Here is an 18,276-nt window from a genome sequence, read left to right on the forward strand (position 1 = left end):
AAATACATTTGTGTCATAGACAGATAAACATTGTGGTTCACAGAATAAACAGAGAAGATGATCTTTCACCTGAGTTTTAATGTTTATCTGATGAATTTATGTCACAAACAAATGGTTGCAACACTTTCTGTATGCCTTTTCAAAATAAAAGCACTCCAGCGTTTCTGTTGATGGAATCCCTTGTTAAAAGGGGACATAGCATGCCCATTTTACCACAAGTTGATATGGTTCCTTGGGGTCTTAATGAAATGTCTGTAACATACTTTGGTCAAAATACCACAAGGATCATTTCAAACAGCACCCTTTTTACCCTGTATAAAACAGCCCTCCACAGAGTGACCTGTTTTGAGTGCCTGTTCCTTTAAATGCTAATGAGCCAGCTCCCCCCTCCCCCTCTCCCCCCATGATTTTAAACGATATAAATTACATATTTTATATGATATAAATGATCAAATATGCATCCCATACTTTGTATTCCCCTTCTGTTGTCCTGGAGTTTTAATTTTCCCAATCACATAATTAAATGTCCCCCTCTGCCCATCCACTACAAGCACACAAGCAGATAGACAGAGAGAGAAAGAGAGGGGTGGGGGGGGGGCTATGAAGACCATCATTTACCCCCGAACCCCGACATTCAACGGGTACAACAACCTCCGCGTCCGGTGTAAACCCGGCGTAACTGCTGTAACCCGGCGTAACTACTGTAACCCGGCATACAGTAGAGCTGAACACTGCGGAAGTCTTCCACACAGCTGGCAGTGTGGAAGACCGCTGCGAGGCAGCGCAGCGCCGTTCTCAAGCGCGCAGCCGCCTGGCTGTTCACACGGGACGAGCATTTCTCCGCGCTGGTCAGCCCCATAGACTGTATATATAAGGTCAGCCCGCGATTCTGCTTTCTCCGCTTGTTGTTGTACCCGTTGAATGTCGGGGTTCGGGGGTTACAGTAGTGCTGAACACTGCGGAAGTCTTCCACACTGCTGGCTGTGTGGCGCTGACACAAATTCCAGCTCACGCACGGGAGAGCGAGCGGTCGCTCCCGAGCAGCTGCTGCAGCCTCCCAGTCCCAACGATCCAGACAAATGCCACATGTGAGTGAATCGCGGGCTGACCAGCGGAGAAATGCTCGTCCCGTGTGAACAGCCCGGCTGCGCGCTTGGGAACGGCGCTGCGCTGCCTCTCAGCCTCGCTGCCTCCGGTGTAAACCCGGCGTAATGAGTGTGGGGGGACGGGGGGGGATGAGGTGGGGGGTGGGCCAAGACCATGTAGGGAGACTTCCAGTGCCTTGTTACGACACAAAACCCAGGAAGCGCAATCGAGTCGCTCAAGCATGACGTTTCTGACTTAGAGGAACTATAACAAAACGCGCGAGTGTTTTTTCCCCAGAGTTTTTGGGTTGGTAGACATGCCAGATACCCACATTAACCTGTAGAAGCACTAACAAAGTGGAATTTGCATGCTATGTCCCCTTTAAAAGTTTTTTTTATTGTGAAATATTTGCAGGAGCGGGAGATGCACGGCTTCATACTGTGTAGTACTGGTATTTATTTGAGTACAAAGGACTTCTTTCATACAGGGCAATAATCATATTTGTGGCCATATTCAAATCAAAGCCTATATGTAAAAAAATTGTGCTGCAGTAGCAGCTCCTCTGCAGAACATGTTTTGGAACTGAGAAGCTACATATTGTGCATTGTAAATATGAATTGATATTAATTTGAATATTGTGCATTGAATAGAAAAAGTTGCACAACTGCCTTTCTTTGTGTATATTTATTTATTGTGCATTCAGCCCTTAACAGAAATTGCAAAAAATAATAAATATGACCCTCCTAAGTGGGTTTCTTGGAAGATATCAGGGTGGTAGATCTCGGCTTCCGTTTGGAATTAAAAAGTGATCTTGGGCTCGAAAAGGTTGGTGACCACTGCTGTAGGGGATGCAGGCTGGGGAGTAGGGGGGTTGAAGTCATCAGGAAAAAGACAATCAGCTTGTGAGCCAGAAGAGGTGTAAGGAGGAGGGGGACCCTCACAGCAATTTGAGGGACAGTCAGGGGGAGGGCGGAGGAGTTGTGTTTGGAGACAGACGCAGAAGAGTTAGGGGGGCAGGGGCTGCTTTATCAAATCTGTAAAAAATAGATTAAATTGGTGGAGTATGCCTGACTAGTGCTGCCACTTGTGCGGACTCATTTGAACACAGCTTTGAGTTACCAACCCCCTTTGTCCTGTCTTAGGGGTGGATATGGCTCAGGGGGTAGAGGGGGTCGTTGGCAGTTCGATGTCCATCCCCCCTATTCCTTTTGCCAAAGTGTCCTTGAGCATACTAAACCCCAAATTGCCCCTACTGCTTTGCCGACAGTGTATGATTGACCTATGATAGAGAAAGTGCTGCGCATAGATGCACTGTATGAATGTGTGTGTGAATGGGTAAATGGCAAAACGGGTAACCAGGACTGTAAAGCACTTTGAGTGGTCATCAAGACTAGAGACTAAAGTGCTCTAGAAATACAGACCATTTACAATTTGTTTGATACATACAGTGTAATCAACCGCTCTACCCTCAGGATAAAAACTTACATGGTCCATGAGAATTCAACCCACATCCCAATTCATCCAATCAAACTCCAAACGCAACTTCCTGATCAGTGCATTGAATTAATCAAAGTTTCCTTGTGCCACAGGCAATTCCCGGGCTACCTTTCTGTCTGCTTAGCTCTGTTCCTGTATGCTCACTGCTCAGCTCACCACCTCAAAACCTCCTCTCCACCAGCCTCCATCTTCCCTCAAGCCCCTGCCTCATTTGCCAGCTCTTCCATCCTCCCGATTCAACTGGGATCAGCTTTTCACCATACCATTTTCTGAATAAATTTTAAAAAATCATAAAATATGACCTGATCTTCATCTAAGTCCTAAGTACAGACAAACAAAATGTGTTTAAGCTAAACAAATACTGTCTTTAGGGATGCTGATGGAACAAGAAGGTGAACCCTTGGAATTATATCAAAGAAGATCAGACCTGCACATGTTAAGGTGGTTATTCTTTCTATAGAGCTGCTTAAGCCTCAGACGAGTGGGTTAAGGTCTGGGCTCTGACTGGGCAGTCCAGGAGGTGGATTTTCTTTGTTTGAAGTTATTCTGTAGTATGTTTAAGATCGAACTGCATCACCCAACTTCTACTGAGCTTCAGCTGGTGAACAGCCACCCTTACCCTTGTGGGGTTGTTAAGATCTATAATTGTATGCCTCTGCGCTGGCGACAGCCAGTGGCCGGAGGCCAAGGTCAAAGATCAAAGTCATGATGACCTCACAAAGTACAGTCTATTTATGTTTTCCTTGAGAGTGATATCTTAATACCAGCTTCAGGGAATGTCTTCAAATTTGGTACACACATTTACTAGGACTCAAAGATGAACTGGAGATCAAAGGTCAAGGTCATAGTGGCCTCACGTTCCTGTGAATGTGATCTATCAGGACTGCCCATAGGGGATTTCATTACATCTGGCAGAATTCACTTTGAATCATGGATGACCTGATTAGAATTGGGTGGTCAAAGGTCAAAGGTCTCTGTGCCCTCTCAAACGTATGTTTTGCTTTGTGAATGTAATATCTCAGTGACATCTTAAGGGATTTCTTTCAAATTTGTCACCAATGTTCACTTGGACTCACTGATTAACTGATTCGATTTCAGTGGTCAAAGGTCAACGTCATGGTGGCCTCAAAAGTTTCTGTCCTCTTGAATGTGATATCTCAACACCGACTTGAGTGAATATCTTTAACTTTTGATCAAACTTGACTCAAAGATGAAGTGATTACATTTCAGGGGTCAAAGGTAAATGTCACAGTGGCCTAATATCAATCTGGAAGAAGAAAATATTACGAAATATGTCGACAGAAACTGCTCTGGTTGGTGGAGGCATACAAGCACAGTGCGGTAATTCTAGTTTTCAGATTTTATTCTTATTCAGTCTTATTTAATTCATTGCTTATTCTTATTGACCCTTATTTATTTGACCACGGTCAGGGGTTAGGGATTTTACTATCTCATCCCTGTGTACATTACCCTGGAACATGTATATATACAGGTATATAACAACCATTGAACCCTAACCTTTTAGATGGTGAGCTCACCTTGTCATGGAAGATGTGTATAACCAACACTAGAGTCACCTCTGTCAGGACAAGGAGCAAAAGGATCACAAAGAACTGCAAAACAGAGAAAAGCTGTTGAACACTGGCACTATAGTACAAGACAAAACCGTTTAGATTATCTATACGCTGAGATGTTATACTGAAATTATAATATCTGAATTTGAACCACAGCAATCATCTCTGACCACCTTTGCTGCAAGTCATTCCTTATCTCTCTCTTTCCTTGTTCCATGGAATATCTCTACTGTTGGCTATTCAATAAATCCCCAAAAATGCCTCACAAATTACAACTAAAAGAAAGAATTATGTAATGTAGACTTCTCACCATGAACAACAGGCAGCGCTGCTCCTTGAGGGCTCCAAGACAACCCAGGAAGCCAGTGACCATGGTTATGCCACCAGCAACTAGCAGCAGATTGGCAGCTGAGAGGGATGGAAAGGACAGAGGAAGAGAGGAAAACTCTGCCTGTGTGAAGGACAGCCATACTCCAACTCCAAATAGGCCACATCCTCCTAGCTTTTCAGGGAGTGTAAAATCAAACCAGTGTCAAAATGCAGCATTATTCACAATGCAGTGATGAAAATAATGTGTGGCAAGAATAGCTTGGTAAATCACATGAACACATATGGCAACTATGGGGGATTGACTTGTGCAAATACTAACCCAGAAGATAAGGTTTAAGACAAACATCAAATATTTGACACAGCACAAACACCTCTGAGACACCGACATCCTGCAAAAGAAAGAGTGAAACAAACCATTAAACAACCTATATATTTAAAAAATATAGTTACGATCAATTAAACAACTTTATGGATTTGCTGTGTTGTGTTTTGGGTTTCCTTAGCGAGGGGGAGCAAGTCACAAAAAGATTGAAAATGAGTATCATCATAGATCATAGATATTCAAGTCCAAAATGACAACTTTGTCCCAGGGAGCTGTACGAGAGCTCCTTCTGTTCTTTATGTTTCCCTACTTTCTTTAGGTGCAAAATGTGTTCTGGTCTTGCATGTTGGTTTGTAACATAATAGTGAAAATCAACAGGCTACCGAGCACTGCTGAAGCAACTTGATGATGTCTCTTTGCACAGGAAGAAGACTGTAGATGTTAGGAAGTGGTAAATTCACAGACACAGTGGAGGAATTATTACAGCAACTAACAGTATGTCCATGTAAACATTGTTTTAAGAAATACTCCAGAAACCTTCATCACACAATCAATATTGTAATGAAAACATCCTAGATCTTATGTATTCTGCTGATTTAATGTGACCAAACCTATCTTGTTATCTTCTTTGAAAATTTAAATATAAACACATTAAATTCCCAATGCCTCAGGCTGCCCCACGCTGTCCTCACCTTGAGAATTTAGAATTTCTAAAACATTTGACTGGTAGGTATAAAACTGACGTTTCCTTTGCACATCTCATGTATTTTTATATGTTGTGAGTCTGTCTACAAATGCTGGGTTGACTTCCTACACAAATTGACAGAACAAATTGGGGGCTGACACCTGCGAATCAAAGCCCACTCACCACTGGGATCCAATCAGGGTTTAAGTTATGTGGGAGCCGTTGGAAGCTGAGTCACTTAAAGGGGGGTAAATGGTTTTGTATTTATAAAGCGCTTTTCTAGTCTTGATGACCACTCAAAGCTCTTTACAGTACAGTTTTACATTCACCCATTCACACACACATTCATACAGTGCATCTATTAGCAGCACTTCGTTTTTCTATGAGGGGCAAGGACACTTCGGCATGCAGATGGGAAAGACTGGGGATCAAACTGCCGATCTTCAGGTTGGAGGACGACCGCTCTACCCCTCAGCCACAGGCACCCAATCAAGCAGTAAAATCCCACATCTGTAGGGCTCGCTAAAACATTCCGAACAAACATGATTTTAATCACAAATAATGCAGTTAATGAGTATTATTTGCCTAAAGATAAATGGAAACAAATTCCAACAGAACAACACATGCCTGATCTACTAAAGGCTTGCACGTGTAAAATCGTCTGCAAACTTGATTTCACCCGCAAAAAAACTTGCAAGCTGATCTACTACATGCAGAATAACACACGCTGTCCATTTAGTATGTTTGCCTTAATGAATATGCAATATCGCGCGTTTCTACCCAAGTGCGCAAAATATTGGGGGGAGTAGATGCAAACACTTTAATTTAGCACACGCATTGTGATTTACAAAGCCTGAAAATAATTGCGGGGATTGTGACTGCGTCCATATTTAATATGTTAGAGAGGTAGGTCGGCACAGCGTTACACACAGATGGCAGCAGCCAAACAAAACTGAGCATTCACAGCCACTAAAGAACAGAATATGTACCTCAAGCCTAAAGAAAAATTAACATTGACATTCATTATGTCTTCCTATTTCCCTCTTTTTGCCAACATTACATTTTTAACTGGGGGTTTTCAAGTGGCGCTTGTCTCCAGTGCGTTCATCTCCTCCGGTGCACTCTACTCCCTCTCCATTCCCCGGCTGCTCTTTAATCCAGAACTGGATTAAATTTAGCAAAAAGTCTCAGAAAGTATTATCAACAAATATGTCACAAGACCAAAAGCAAATTCCACTTTGTTCATCAAGACAATCTAAAAAGATCTCAACAAAGGACAAGATGGATGCACAAAACACCAGCTGTACCTGATGACACGAAGTCTGAACTTGCCAGCATTAAAAGTCTCCAGGAAACCAGGATTTCTGACCTATAGGATGCTAGCAATAGCTGAGGGGCTAGCATAGACCCTGACATATCAGGAGAGGAGTCGAATGGCAGGGAACTGAACTCTTAATGGCCATATACAAGGTATGTTTGGACATTACTCTATTGTTTGTTCGCTCTTATGGACCAGATTTATAGTGTTGCATCTTAGCAGATGCAATAAGCAGGTAGATTGTATTTGGGTTTATATTAGGGCTGTCAAAATTAACGCGTTAACGCGGGATGATTAATTTGTGGAATTAACGCGTAAATTTTTTTAACGCATTAGCGCATGCGCAGAATGACCCTTTCCTCTACCCATAACCGCCCCCACTCACTCACTCAGAGCGACACACGCAGTGAGATCAGAGCGTTTCTCTGGTCTCAGCTGATCAGTGATCAGCTGCGTCATGATCAGAGCAGAAGCTGCAGTTGGTTTGTACCGAGCTGGAGTTTCTGTGTCCTCCTCCACTCTGCTCTCACTTGAACTAATAAACACTCATCACTAGTTATCAGGACCTGATCAGTACATGAAGTAACTTAGTGTTTGTTTGATTCGCTCCAGAATTTATGAGGCTGCATTTAAACATCATGAAAATGACTCGTCAACATGTTGTGCTCAGTACAACACGAGACGTGACGCTCAGTCAGGACTCAGTGTTAAAGTGAGAGGAGCGACACGCAGACATGATCCGACACCAGTGATTCATAACCAAACACATGACCGAACGTTTGTCACCTAAATCATCCCCATAAAAAATGAACTATGAATGTGAACTAGTTCATTTTCATCTGCATGGAACTCGTTTATTTTTCAATCTTAATAACTCTGTCATTTGGACTTGTCATCAATTAAAAAACAAATGTTAAATGTATATATCTGCCTTCTGTCATTTATCTTTCCGTTCCCAAACAATATACATAGAAAATGGGGATTTTTCGGACATTTAGAAATGGTGATTAATCGTGATTAGTCACAGCTAACCTGTGATTAATCTGATTAAAAATTGTAATCATTTGACAGCCCTAGTTCATATGTATGTGTATGTGTGTATGTGTGTATGTATGTGTTTATTCATGCTTTTTTTGTTATTATTATTATTATCATTATTATTTTCTTCTGGAAGACACAATAATATTTAGTTGTGGCTGACAAAATGAAAGTTGAGGGTGGGGATGGGGAGTTAAGGCAAGCCACGTTCGTATTTAGTTCATAGCTGTTCTTTCTTTCTGTTGTGTTTATGTATTGTTAAAAAGTGTTTGGTTATGTATAAGAACAGGGCATGAGCTCTTAAAGAATTTTCTGGTAGATATCTCTAATTATCTGGCTAATTATACATTTAGTGACATATTATGGGTGAACTGGTTAGACTGACATCATCAAATGTGAAGGATGCAAACTCAGCCATTAAAAGGAGGAAGATTCTATTATATTTGAAACAAAAAAATTCTGATCTGGTTTTGCCTGCAGGAGACTCCTGTGGAAAAGGGGACTCGTTACTATTGCAAAGAGGTTGGGTTGGGAAAGTTCTCTATAGTGTCTTCTAGTCAGAGGAAAGTTGCCATTTTAATACGGAAAAATCTTAATATCAAAATACTTAAACAACAATCAGATAAAGAAGGGAGATAGGTAGCTATGAATGTTGAACTATTTGGTATTAGATGTACTTCTATAAACATATATGCTCCAACAGCGGACCTACCTGGTTTCTTTGTAGACGTTAGCAATGTAAACACACAGTTTGGAAACTGATAAATAGTATTAGGTGAGACTTTAACAAGGTTAGGGACCCTACAGTTGATAAAACTTGTACATGGGGTATTACAAGAACTTCACAGGCAAGGGAAGCAATTGATACATTGGAAGGGGAGCAAGATTTAGTAGATTCCTCAGACAAGGAATACATTTTTTACTTTCACCCACATACTTCTTATTCAAGGATAGATTATTTTCTTATCTCAAAATCGCTTATCTCTATTACTGAACAAACCTCTATAGGTACCATATTATTATCACATAACACACCAGTGGGAATGGTTCTATGTTTTGGCCAATTACTAAGATTTTGACCCCCTAGGTTGAGATTTAACTCATCCCTTCTCAAGAATGAGAAATCCCTGGAATTTATTAAAAATGTAATTTGTATTACAGGCTGAACAATGAAGACTCAGCATCAAATTCAGCCATGGAGTGGTATGTGTTTAAGTCCGTCATTAGAGGTTGACTTATTCAACACTGTTCATATCTGAAAAAGAGATCCGTTCAACGTCTCCATGAACTGGAGGTGGACATTCAAAAAAATGGAAAACATACACCCTATCCAATCTGACCACTCCACTCTTCTTGAACTAAAAAGATTTAAATCAGAATATTGCAGAAGAAAGTTGAATATAAATTATGGAGAACTAAACACAAATATTATGATCAAGGGGAGAGAACAGGGAGATTTCTGGCACAGAGAGAAAAGAAGCAGTACACCCAATCAATTATACCAGCGATACAGAATGATAGAGGTGAACTGAAGACAGACGTGACAAACATAAATGCCATTTTTGCCATTTTATCAAAATCTTTATAAATCAGACAACTAGGTGCTCTCAAGATATTAGATCCTTTTTATCTAGTGTACGATTCCCAACCTTGTCAGAAGAGGAAAAGTGTGAAATTGGAGCTGACATTACACTGGAAAATCTCCAGGGGAGGACAGCCGCCGAATTTTATAATCTCTTCCAGATAGAATGCAAACTGCTATAATAACTTTGATTTATAGCTAAACTGTTTACCAAGATTTTGGCGTCTAGACAGTTGTTGTTTTTTACCAAAACTTATCCACCAAGATCAAGTGGGTTTCATAAAAACAGAAAATCCTCTGATAATCTCTGCAGGCTGCCTGATTTTAGCAAGGTGGAAACGAGTCAGATATAACTGAATCCTTCTCTCTTGATGCTGAGAAAGCATTCGACAGGATTGAATGGGCATACCTTTTTCAATCACTAGAAAATGTTGGCCTTGGTCCCTCTTTTATTAACAGGGTTAGATTATTATATCACAATCCTAAGGTATCTGTTGTAACAAACGGCAGAAGGTATCCCCCTCTTCAGCTTCACAGAGGAACAAGGCCGGGCTGTCCTATATTCCCCTTAATATTTGCACTGATGCTTGAACCATTAGAAATCGCTATTAGGCAAAATGATAACATAGTGGGCATTAAGGGTGGTGGAGAGGAGCATAAACTTCTCTTGTACCTCACATCCTCACCTTGATCGACTATTTTTCGGTCAAAGTGAGGATGGTGAGTCATTGTTCGAAGTCTGAGGCAATGCCCCTATAGAGTCTCTCTCCTCTATCCTCCATAATAATCCAGTCCTCAGCTTCTCACAGCAGACATGGCAAACTTCACACAAGATCACAGGCTTGAATCTGAATTTTACAAAAACTGGGCTGGATCGATGAAATCAGGCATTGTTTATATTCAGGACCTATTTGACGGAGAACACTTAATGTCTTTTGAACAATTAAGGACAAAGTAAAAACTCCCAAATAGGGATTTACGGAAGTACCTGCAATTACGGGAGCTGTATTCTGGCATACCTTAGACAACTACTGGAACTGAAATACAGGACAAATTGGAACAGGGTTGGCAATTTAAAAGGAAAACATCATGTTTTTATAACTTTTTGAGGGGATCTCAGCAACCCAGTTTTGAAGAGTCTTGAGAGATGCTGGGAGAGTTATAATGGGGGCAAAGATATCTGGTGAAACATGGGGGGAAATTTGAGATAATGGTTTAAATTATCAAGGGAAATGCAGACACTCCTGATTAATTATAAAATTGTCAAAAGAACTTACTGGACCCCTAGTAAATTGGCACGGTTAGGACTTAGAAACTCTGACTTGTGTTGGAGATGATATACCACTTGTGGCACCCTCTTAGAAATATTATATTTATGCCACATGATATGGTCTAAAATTATCTCCTTCATCAATTCAGTGATGTCCTCTGCACTGGTACAGCAACTGCTGCTTTGTCTATTAGGAGTGTTACCAAAAGGAAGTGGTTTAAATGTCCATCAGACTACATGGTGCAGAATAGCACTCATCACTGGATGCAGGTTAGTGCTCCAACATTGGAAAACTAAAGGAAATATATCAGTGAAGGAGTGGTTTGATTAAATGGAGAAAATCTCCTATGAAAGACCAAGCCTCATCTCTAATATGTTTCAGGAGACAGATAGAACAGCTAAACTCTGCCCTCCTGACACTGAACTGTTAGCTGTGGAATTGAGGCCATACTATCTGCCTTGGGAGTTTTGGGCCACCATTGTCGTTACTGTTTACACTCCACCATCTGCAGTGGGTGATTTGCTGGGTGTCATCGGCATTGCAATGGAAATTGATGTTAAATTTTACGGACGATATGGCCAAAGGCAGTAAATAGATGAAAAACAATTTATTATTGACTAATACACAGCCACGCTATACAGGTATAATAATAGAACCAGGTACTTGAGTGTTCTAACATTCATGCGCCCACACGCAGCAAAAAAACAGCAGCGAAACAAAGAAGTATACTAATCTGAAAAGGCCATATGCAATGCTTACACACAATCTTTAATCAAAGACCGTACTCAAAAACCTCACTCACTCACTCACACACACATGAAGTAGGGCATTATTAGGCCCAATAACAGAATTCATTAAAGACTGCACTCCAAAACGCAACTCCTCACTACAGAGACAGATATTAATTTGAAACATGTTAAACTGTAAGACATGTAACCTGTACCTGAAAAAGGAAAAACTGTCTATTAGCACCATCACACCAAGTTTAAAACAATACACAAGCACACTCAGCACCCCTACTTCCATCATCTCTGGGGGAAATTGCAGCTCACCGAAACCAAGACCAAAAAGGCCAGAGGAATTAAGACCTATGGCTTTAATGTCACAGGTCAGGAAAACCTTCAATAGGCTCGTCTTACAGCCCCTCAGGCCCCTGGTACGTGATCACATGGATCCGCTACAGTTTGCATACTAGACACTTGTCAACGATGCCATCATCTACCTGCCTAACAGAGCATACACACAACCGGAGGAGCCACAAAACACCTTGAGGATCATGTTCTTTGACTTCTCCAGCGCATTTGGCACTCTTCAGCCACTAAGGCTCTCTACAGGAAGGGACAGGGCAGGCTGTTCTATCTGAGGTGGCCCATCACTAGGCTGCTATGAGTCTGTTAGGCAAAATGACAACATAGTGGGCAGTTCAATCCCTTTTGCCATTGTATGCTGGGGAGGTGTCATAGCGACCTGTTGCACCAACAAACCTGAACAAGCTGCTGAGGAAGGCCAGCTATGTAGTAGGTATGGAACTGCACAGTGTTGAGGCAGTGATAGAGAAGAAGATGAGAGGAAAAATAAAAGCCATCATGGACAACCCATCTCATCCCTTTTTGCTGGACTGAGGCAGCTCAGGATCACGTTAAGCCACAGACTCATTCAGGATTTTGCCTCAAAGTGCTTGGCGGCTCCATTGTGCCATCAGCCCTCAGACTGCATAACACCAGAGTAAGACTAAAATCCCAGAATCCATGAAAGACTGCTACACATATATATTATCTTCATATGGCACAGCCTACTATTGTATATTGTATATTGTATTTCTATTTTTATCTTATTTATTGTAAATTCTGTCTCTCTTCTCAAGAAATGCGCAAGAGGGACCTGGCTGCAGAGAAGATGGAGGACCGTGAGCACATGCGGAATAGACATCTCCGCACTTCACAGGAAATAATGCGATCCTAGCAGAAGAAATTGGTCTTCTGTCGTTTTTTTCCCCGTGAAGTGGCATTCGGTGTATTTTGATATGCCTGGTTGCAATGACTTAATGAATGAATGAACCCTAAATTTCCCTCCAGTGGTTCAATAATATAATCTATATATACACATCTATCTATAGCCTATATTCACATTTTTTAGATATTATGTGTTTATAAGAAAGTGTTTGTAACTAAATTTGATTTCAACAGTCTTTTTAAAGACTTGTATAACAACTTTATATTGGCCCATTCAAAAAATCTCTATAAATGAGAGTGTACCAACTGCAAAGTTCCCAACTATGCACCCTTCAATAGTGTCAGTTGACTTTTAAAAACACATTTATAATCAACAAAGTTTGTATATTTCGTTAAATCTTTGTTACTCATGGGTAATATGGATGTGCTCATGGAAGACGGAGGTTTGTCATCTTGTCTGCTGCCAGATACTTTTGAGTCCATCATTGGCTCTCCTTTTTTTTATTATTCTATTTTGCGTATATAAAGGACTGCCTCCTCAAGAATTCATTCAGCTGTAAAATGATTGACCTATGATCTGGCATTATTTTTTATATTATACTATTTCTATTGATTCTTTCATTCCAGCCTGAGTCCACTCACTCACTTTTCTCTTTTGCTGAAATGGAGACACACACCAACTCAGCTGATGTCCTTTGACCTGCTACAGTTTAAACATATTTTGTAAGCTTCTCATTGTCCATATGTCAATTTGTTTGTAGCCAGTGTCACAATATCAACACTGACCACCACATAAATGGTAAATGGTCTGTATTTATATAGCGCTTTTCTAGTCTTGATGACCACTCAAAGCGCTTTACAGTACAGTTTTTTGTCATTCACCCATTCACACACACATTCATACAGTGCATCTAAGGGCAGCCCTTTTTTCTATGAGGGGCAATTCAGGGTTCAGTATCCCAAGGACACTTCAGCTTGCAGACTGGGATCAAACCACTGACCTTCTGGTTAGAGGACAACCGCTCTACCCCCTCAGCCACACAAAGTGCAATTACATATTATTGTGTAGGAGTATGTTACTGTTTTGAGGTGCAAGTTGTTCATTGACACAAGCACCTTCATATCTAGCTGGTTGGCAGCCATCCCTTCCCTGTCACCGCCGACAAGTCATTTTCTATGTAATTCTTCATGACTTGCAACATATGTCCATTTGCAGGTTGTGTCCCAAACCACACATTGTTCTTCATTGTTTGGCTTGTATGTCTTCTTTCCTCCCTGAGATGAAGCCAAAAGGACTCTCAGTTCAGCAGTTTTGGGGAGAATTTGTTTACAAAATCCCTTCATTTTGATTCATCAGGTTTTATCAGGTTTTAACTTGCTGGATATGGAGTTTACCTGCAGTTTGCACAACACAGCCGGAGGTTGTCTGCACAGATGCGTCCACAAAAACAACAAATCCTCCTGTATTTTTTAGGTGAGAGGTGGAGCAGCCGGGTGCAACAGACAGAGGCAGGAAGTGACGTATTAACTCCGCCGTGGAGATCACGTAATTTTCCTGACAACACACCGACACCAGTGTCAGCTCTTATCACAAAACTCTCTAGACATCTTCATCGGTGTCTTCTACGTATGACACCACTTTTTCACCTGGAGATATTTGTTTTCTTTTTGAATCTGTCGAGGTTCAGAGGAGTCATCACCCCCTCCCACTCACTCGCGGTGATTCACTCATGTCAACTCATGGAAATTATACTAGGAGGCCAGGCAGCGTCTCACTCTGACATTTTAGTTAAAACACACCATCAAATAAAATCTCTGTAATTCAGCTGGATATAAAGCATTGCAGCATCAAAACAAACTTTGTACTTTTACTTTGTAGACAAATTGCTATGAATGTTGTTGGAGATAGGCACATGCTACTCCCATGAATGTCTGCGTAAGTCCGATGTGGGGAAATAAAAATAATCATATTATCAAAATGATCTGGCAGCAATTTTGACCCACGGTTTGACCAATTTCTAAACCACTTCTGTAGGTCATCCAAGGACTTAGAAGAAGACACATTCAAGTCGCTCCGCAAACTGAAGTGAGCGGCTGTGGCTGAGAGGGAAGATCAGTCGTCCTTCAACCAGAAGGTCAGCAGTTCGATCCTCAGCCTTCCCCATCTGCATGCCCTTGGGTTAGATACTGAACCCCTATATGGCCCCTTGTTGAATGCACTAATTGCTTTGGATCGCTTTGGATGAAAGCGTCTGTCAAATGACATGTAATGTGATGCTGCCTTCCCCTTAATAGCTGCTACAATTTTTAACATTGAATTGTATCACATGTCCAAATCGGATCAAATATGACGCTTGGGGCCTTAAGAATACACTACCAAGTGTGAAGCTGGTAAGATAAATGCTTCATGAGATATGCGTTCCACAAACAGACAAAAACACAGACATACCTTTGTGGACTTAGATCAATGGGGAACCAACCAGCAGGTATAAAACACTGTTATTTCCTTTTCCATGTGCTCATTTGTGGATCTTGAGTATTTGAATGTGTTGTGACTCCAACCCCAGAGTTGTTTTTCTTCTTTATTCAACAGAAATTGCCATCTCAGTATACATGCTCACTGTGGAAGTCTGATTTGTCTCTGATTGAATGGCCTCACACTACTGACCCCACAGAGGAAGTCAAACTGCTGACAGGAAGGAAGTTCCCTTCCCTCCTTACTAAACATAATTATACTGGTGAAGGCATTTCCCATGACTACAGCAAACCTGTGACGTGCAGAAGAGTTCAGAGCAAACATCTTTTCCCAACAAAGCAGAGCCACATATTGTTGATATAGCTACAATGATTAATGTTATTCATTTGACAAGACATGTCAGATATAAGACTTTGAGTATGTACGGTAAACATGAGAATTTCAAATGTAGGCAGTAAAACATGATACTCAGAATGACAAGAACTACATTATGGATTCTGTAGTGATTCAATAAAAGTAAAACAAAAAGTGAAAAAGTGTTATTTGTCTTATTTGCATGTTTCTATGACCTACTCTTATATGATTACCGTAAATGGTCTGTATTTATATCGCACTTTTCTAGACTTGATGACCACTCAGAGTGCTTTACAGTATAGTTTTACAATACACACACACATTCATACAGTGCATCTATGGGCAGCAATTTTCCATGGGGTGCCATTCGGGGTTCAGTATCTTGCCTAAGGACACTTTAGCATGCAGATGGGGAAGACTGGGATCGAACCTGGTTGGAGGACAACCGCTCTACCCCTCAGCCAAAGCTGCCCCTAGTAGTCGAAGGACATGATAAGTAACCTTTTGACACTACCACAGTAATTAATAAATCATTACTTTTCAGTTTCTTTTATCAATATTTCATCATAACATTTCCTTTGCTACTGCAAAGACTGCCTGAGGGCTGGGTCATATTTAAAGCCTATGCCCTTTTCAGTCTTTTTAGACAGTTTATGCTGGCAATATTTTACAATAAATTCTTTCATATTTCCACTTTGGCTTATTTATATAAACTGATAATAAACATAGGAAGAGGGGGGAAGTCCTTGAAAATAAGGGACAAAATATAGAATTTTCCATTTAAGTTTTTTACTATCCTCATTCATCGATTGTTTGGCTCACTTTCTAAGGTGGACTACTAAGCTCATACTGCATGAATCAGAAAGAAAGAAAGAAAGAAAGACTTTATTAAGAACTGCCAAGTATCCACAGTCCTTTATATTATTATAGAGAATTGTGATACAGTACAATACAATGTAGATTTCACTGGTTTATAAACTTTACAAAGTTTATGTTCTTATTGTATTATTTGCTCCCTGTTTCTCTCACAAATTATTTTAACCCTTTGATGCCACGTCTTCTTTTTTTATGTAAAGAAATGACCTGAGAAATGAGACAGATGGTTTGCACAGGGAAACTATCGCTTATTTTTGAATTGGTGTAAAATGAGTTTTGAACATGGTACTTCATTAAAGTCGAGATTCTTTGTCCGCAATTCAAAAAAACCTTACCTGAGGATGAGTGTCAGTTGTCTTGTATTGTCCAAGCTCCTCTTTGTAACTACTGCTTCCTTCAATCCCTGGGTTTGATCTTTGCTTTCAGATCTCCTTTGTATTGTACTGTGAACTAGGCTTTATCTTCTTTTTCTACTCTTCTATATTATTCGTAACTGGTAGACTGTGTCGCGTGCTTTCTCCAGTTGTCTCCATCCCCAATTCTGACACTTACATGTAAGTCCAGAATTTGTTTTGTTCCCTTTTGTAAACAGATCTCTCTCCCTCCCTCCCCCCTACTCTCCCCAATTATTTCCAGATGTCTGTGTTGTTGCCCGCCTCTCTGTGTGTTCCTCCCTCTTGTCCCTCCTCCAGCCCACAGCCACGAAAGCTCAGCCTGTTTCACATTACACTTTTTGTCTCTTTGTTCTAAAAACTTTGAATACTATGACCTATGTCTTGGTGATTTTCCCTTTCGTGGCTGAAAAAGCACATATGCAAGCAACTACACATATAACGACAGAAACGTTCTTTCCTGACAAAATGGTGGATTTTACAGAGCCCCTCTGGGGACATTTGGGAAAAAAATATTGCAATTTTTTAAGTTGTGGGGACGAGATAATAGGTCATGGCCATGAGCTATTAATTTGTGGGAACAAGATTTATAACTAGTAGCCACAAGTTATGAAGTCGTGTGAACGAGATAAATAACTCATGGCAACACAACGACACCAGTGTCGGCTCTCTCGAGACATCTTCATCTGTGTCTTCTACATATGACAGGGAGGATGAGGTGAGGGGCATTCAGCTGCAACATGCAGGGGCACTTTGACAAGGTAAATCTGTACACTATCTATCCCCCATTCCAAGTGAAAGTAAAAAATTATGTGTGGTTATCCCGACACTAATACATAATATGTTAACTTGTTTATTATCAAAACATTAAACTAATAAATTAAAAGAAATGTACACTAGTTCAAATTGCAAAACATAAATCAAGTTCATAATATACTGCCAAGTAATGAGCAATGGTCATGTGTCACAGAATTTTACTCTTAAATGATTTACGGTAACAGTACAAATAGCATTTTAAGTATACTGTCATCGTGTAGCAAACTTACAGCAACAGGAATGCTGACACATGGACCAAACTGGTAGCTTGAGTGTCCGAAGCTATCAGGTTAGGGCATCCGCACTGCACTCTCGAGGTCTTGCCTATTGTCCTCGCTTACCGTACATGGTTTGCAGCAAAATAGATAGTGAAAGTGATCTTTCACCACAGTTTAAATGTCCATCTGTCGCATATGACACAAACATAAATATTTGCCATACTTCCTGTACCCGTTTCAAAGTAAAAGCACTCTTTCTGTTGACTGATCCATTCCATTGTTTTAACAAGGTTTTATAGAGGACGGGAAGATGCATGGCTTCATACCATAGTGTGGCATTAGTTGCGTATATAGCTGTGCTTTTATTCGAGGAAATACAGTAGTCAGTCAACAGAAACTTCATGTAGCAGCTCCGCTGGAGACACACTACAAATCCGCAGTGCAGCCGTCACATGCGCATTGTGTAGCCCAGGGTTGTGAGAGTCACCA

The 18,276-nt window shown here is 40.8% G+C and overlaps 2 protein-coding genes across 5 annotated transcripts in view; one reads left to right on the forward strand and one right to left on the reverse strand.

The window, feature by feature from the left end:
- The window catches only part of tspan4b (tetraspanin 4b), a 37,238-nt gene extending 19,246 nt beyond the window's left edge, over nucleotides 1-17,992 (reverse strand). The window contains exons 1-4 of one of the 3 annotated variants that reach the window (XR_004698554.2): nucleotides 16,697-17,431; nucleotides 4,807-4,876; nucleotides 4,468-4,659; nucleotides 4,122-4,196 (exon numbers count right to left, since the gene is read on the reverse strand). Coding sequence is in view for 2 of the 3 variants with exons in the window: in XM_035180258.2 (XP_035036149.1) it covers nucleotides 4,122-4,196; nucleotides 4,468-4,659; nucleotides 4,807-4,875 (336 nt within the window). In the remaining variant the exon portion in view is untranslated. Of the gene's footprint in view, nucleotides 1-4,121; nucleotides 4,197-4,467; nucleotides 4,660-4,806; nucleotides 4,877-16,696; nucleotides 17,432-17,799 lie in introns of those variants that run through there. The other 2 variants (XM_035180258.2, XM_035180257.1) reach the window with 2 other exon arrangements.
- LOC118123436 (methyltransferase-like protein 22) overlaps nucleotides 1-18,276 on the forward strand; it is a 640,601-nt gene that overhangs the window by 207,162 nt on the left and 415,163 nt on the right. The gene's annotated exons all lie outside the window — the stretch shown is intronic.

This window comes from Hippoglossus stenolepis, chromosome 16, assembly GCF_022539355.2.
Source record: "Hippoglossus stenolepis isolate QCI-W04-F060 chromosome 16, HSTE1.2, whole genome shotgun sequence".
Lineage (NCBI taxonomy): Eukaryota > Metazoa > Chordata > Actinopteri > Pleuronectiformes > Pleuronectidae > Hippoglossus > Hippoglossus stenolepis.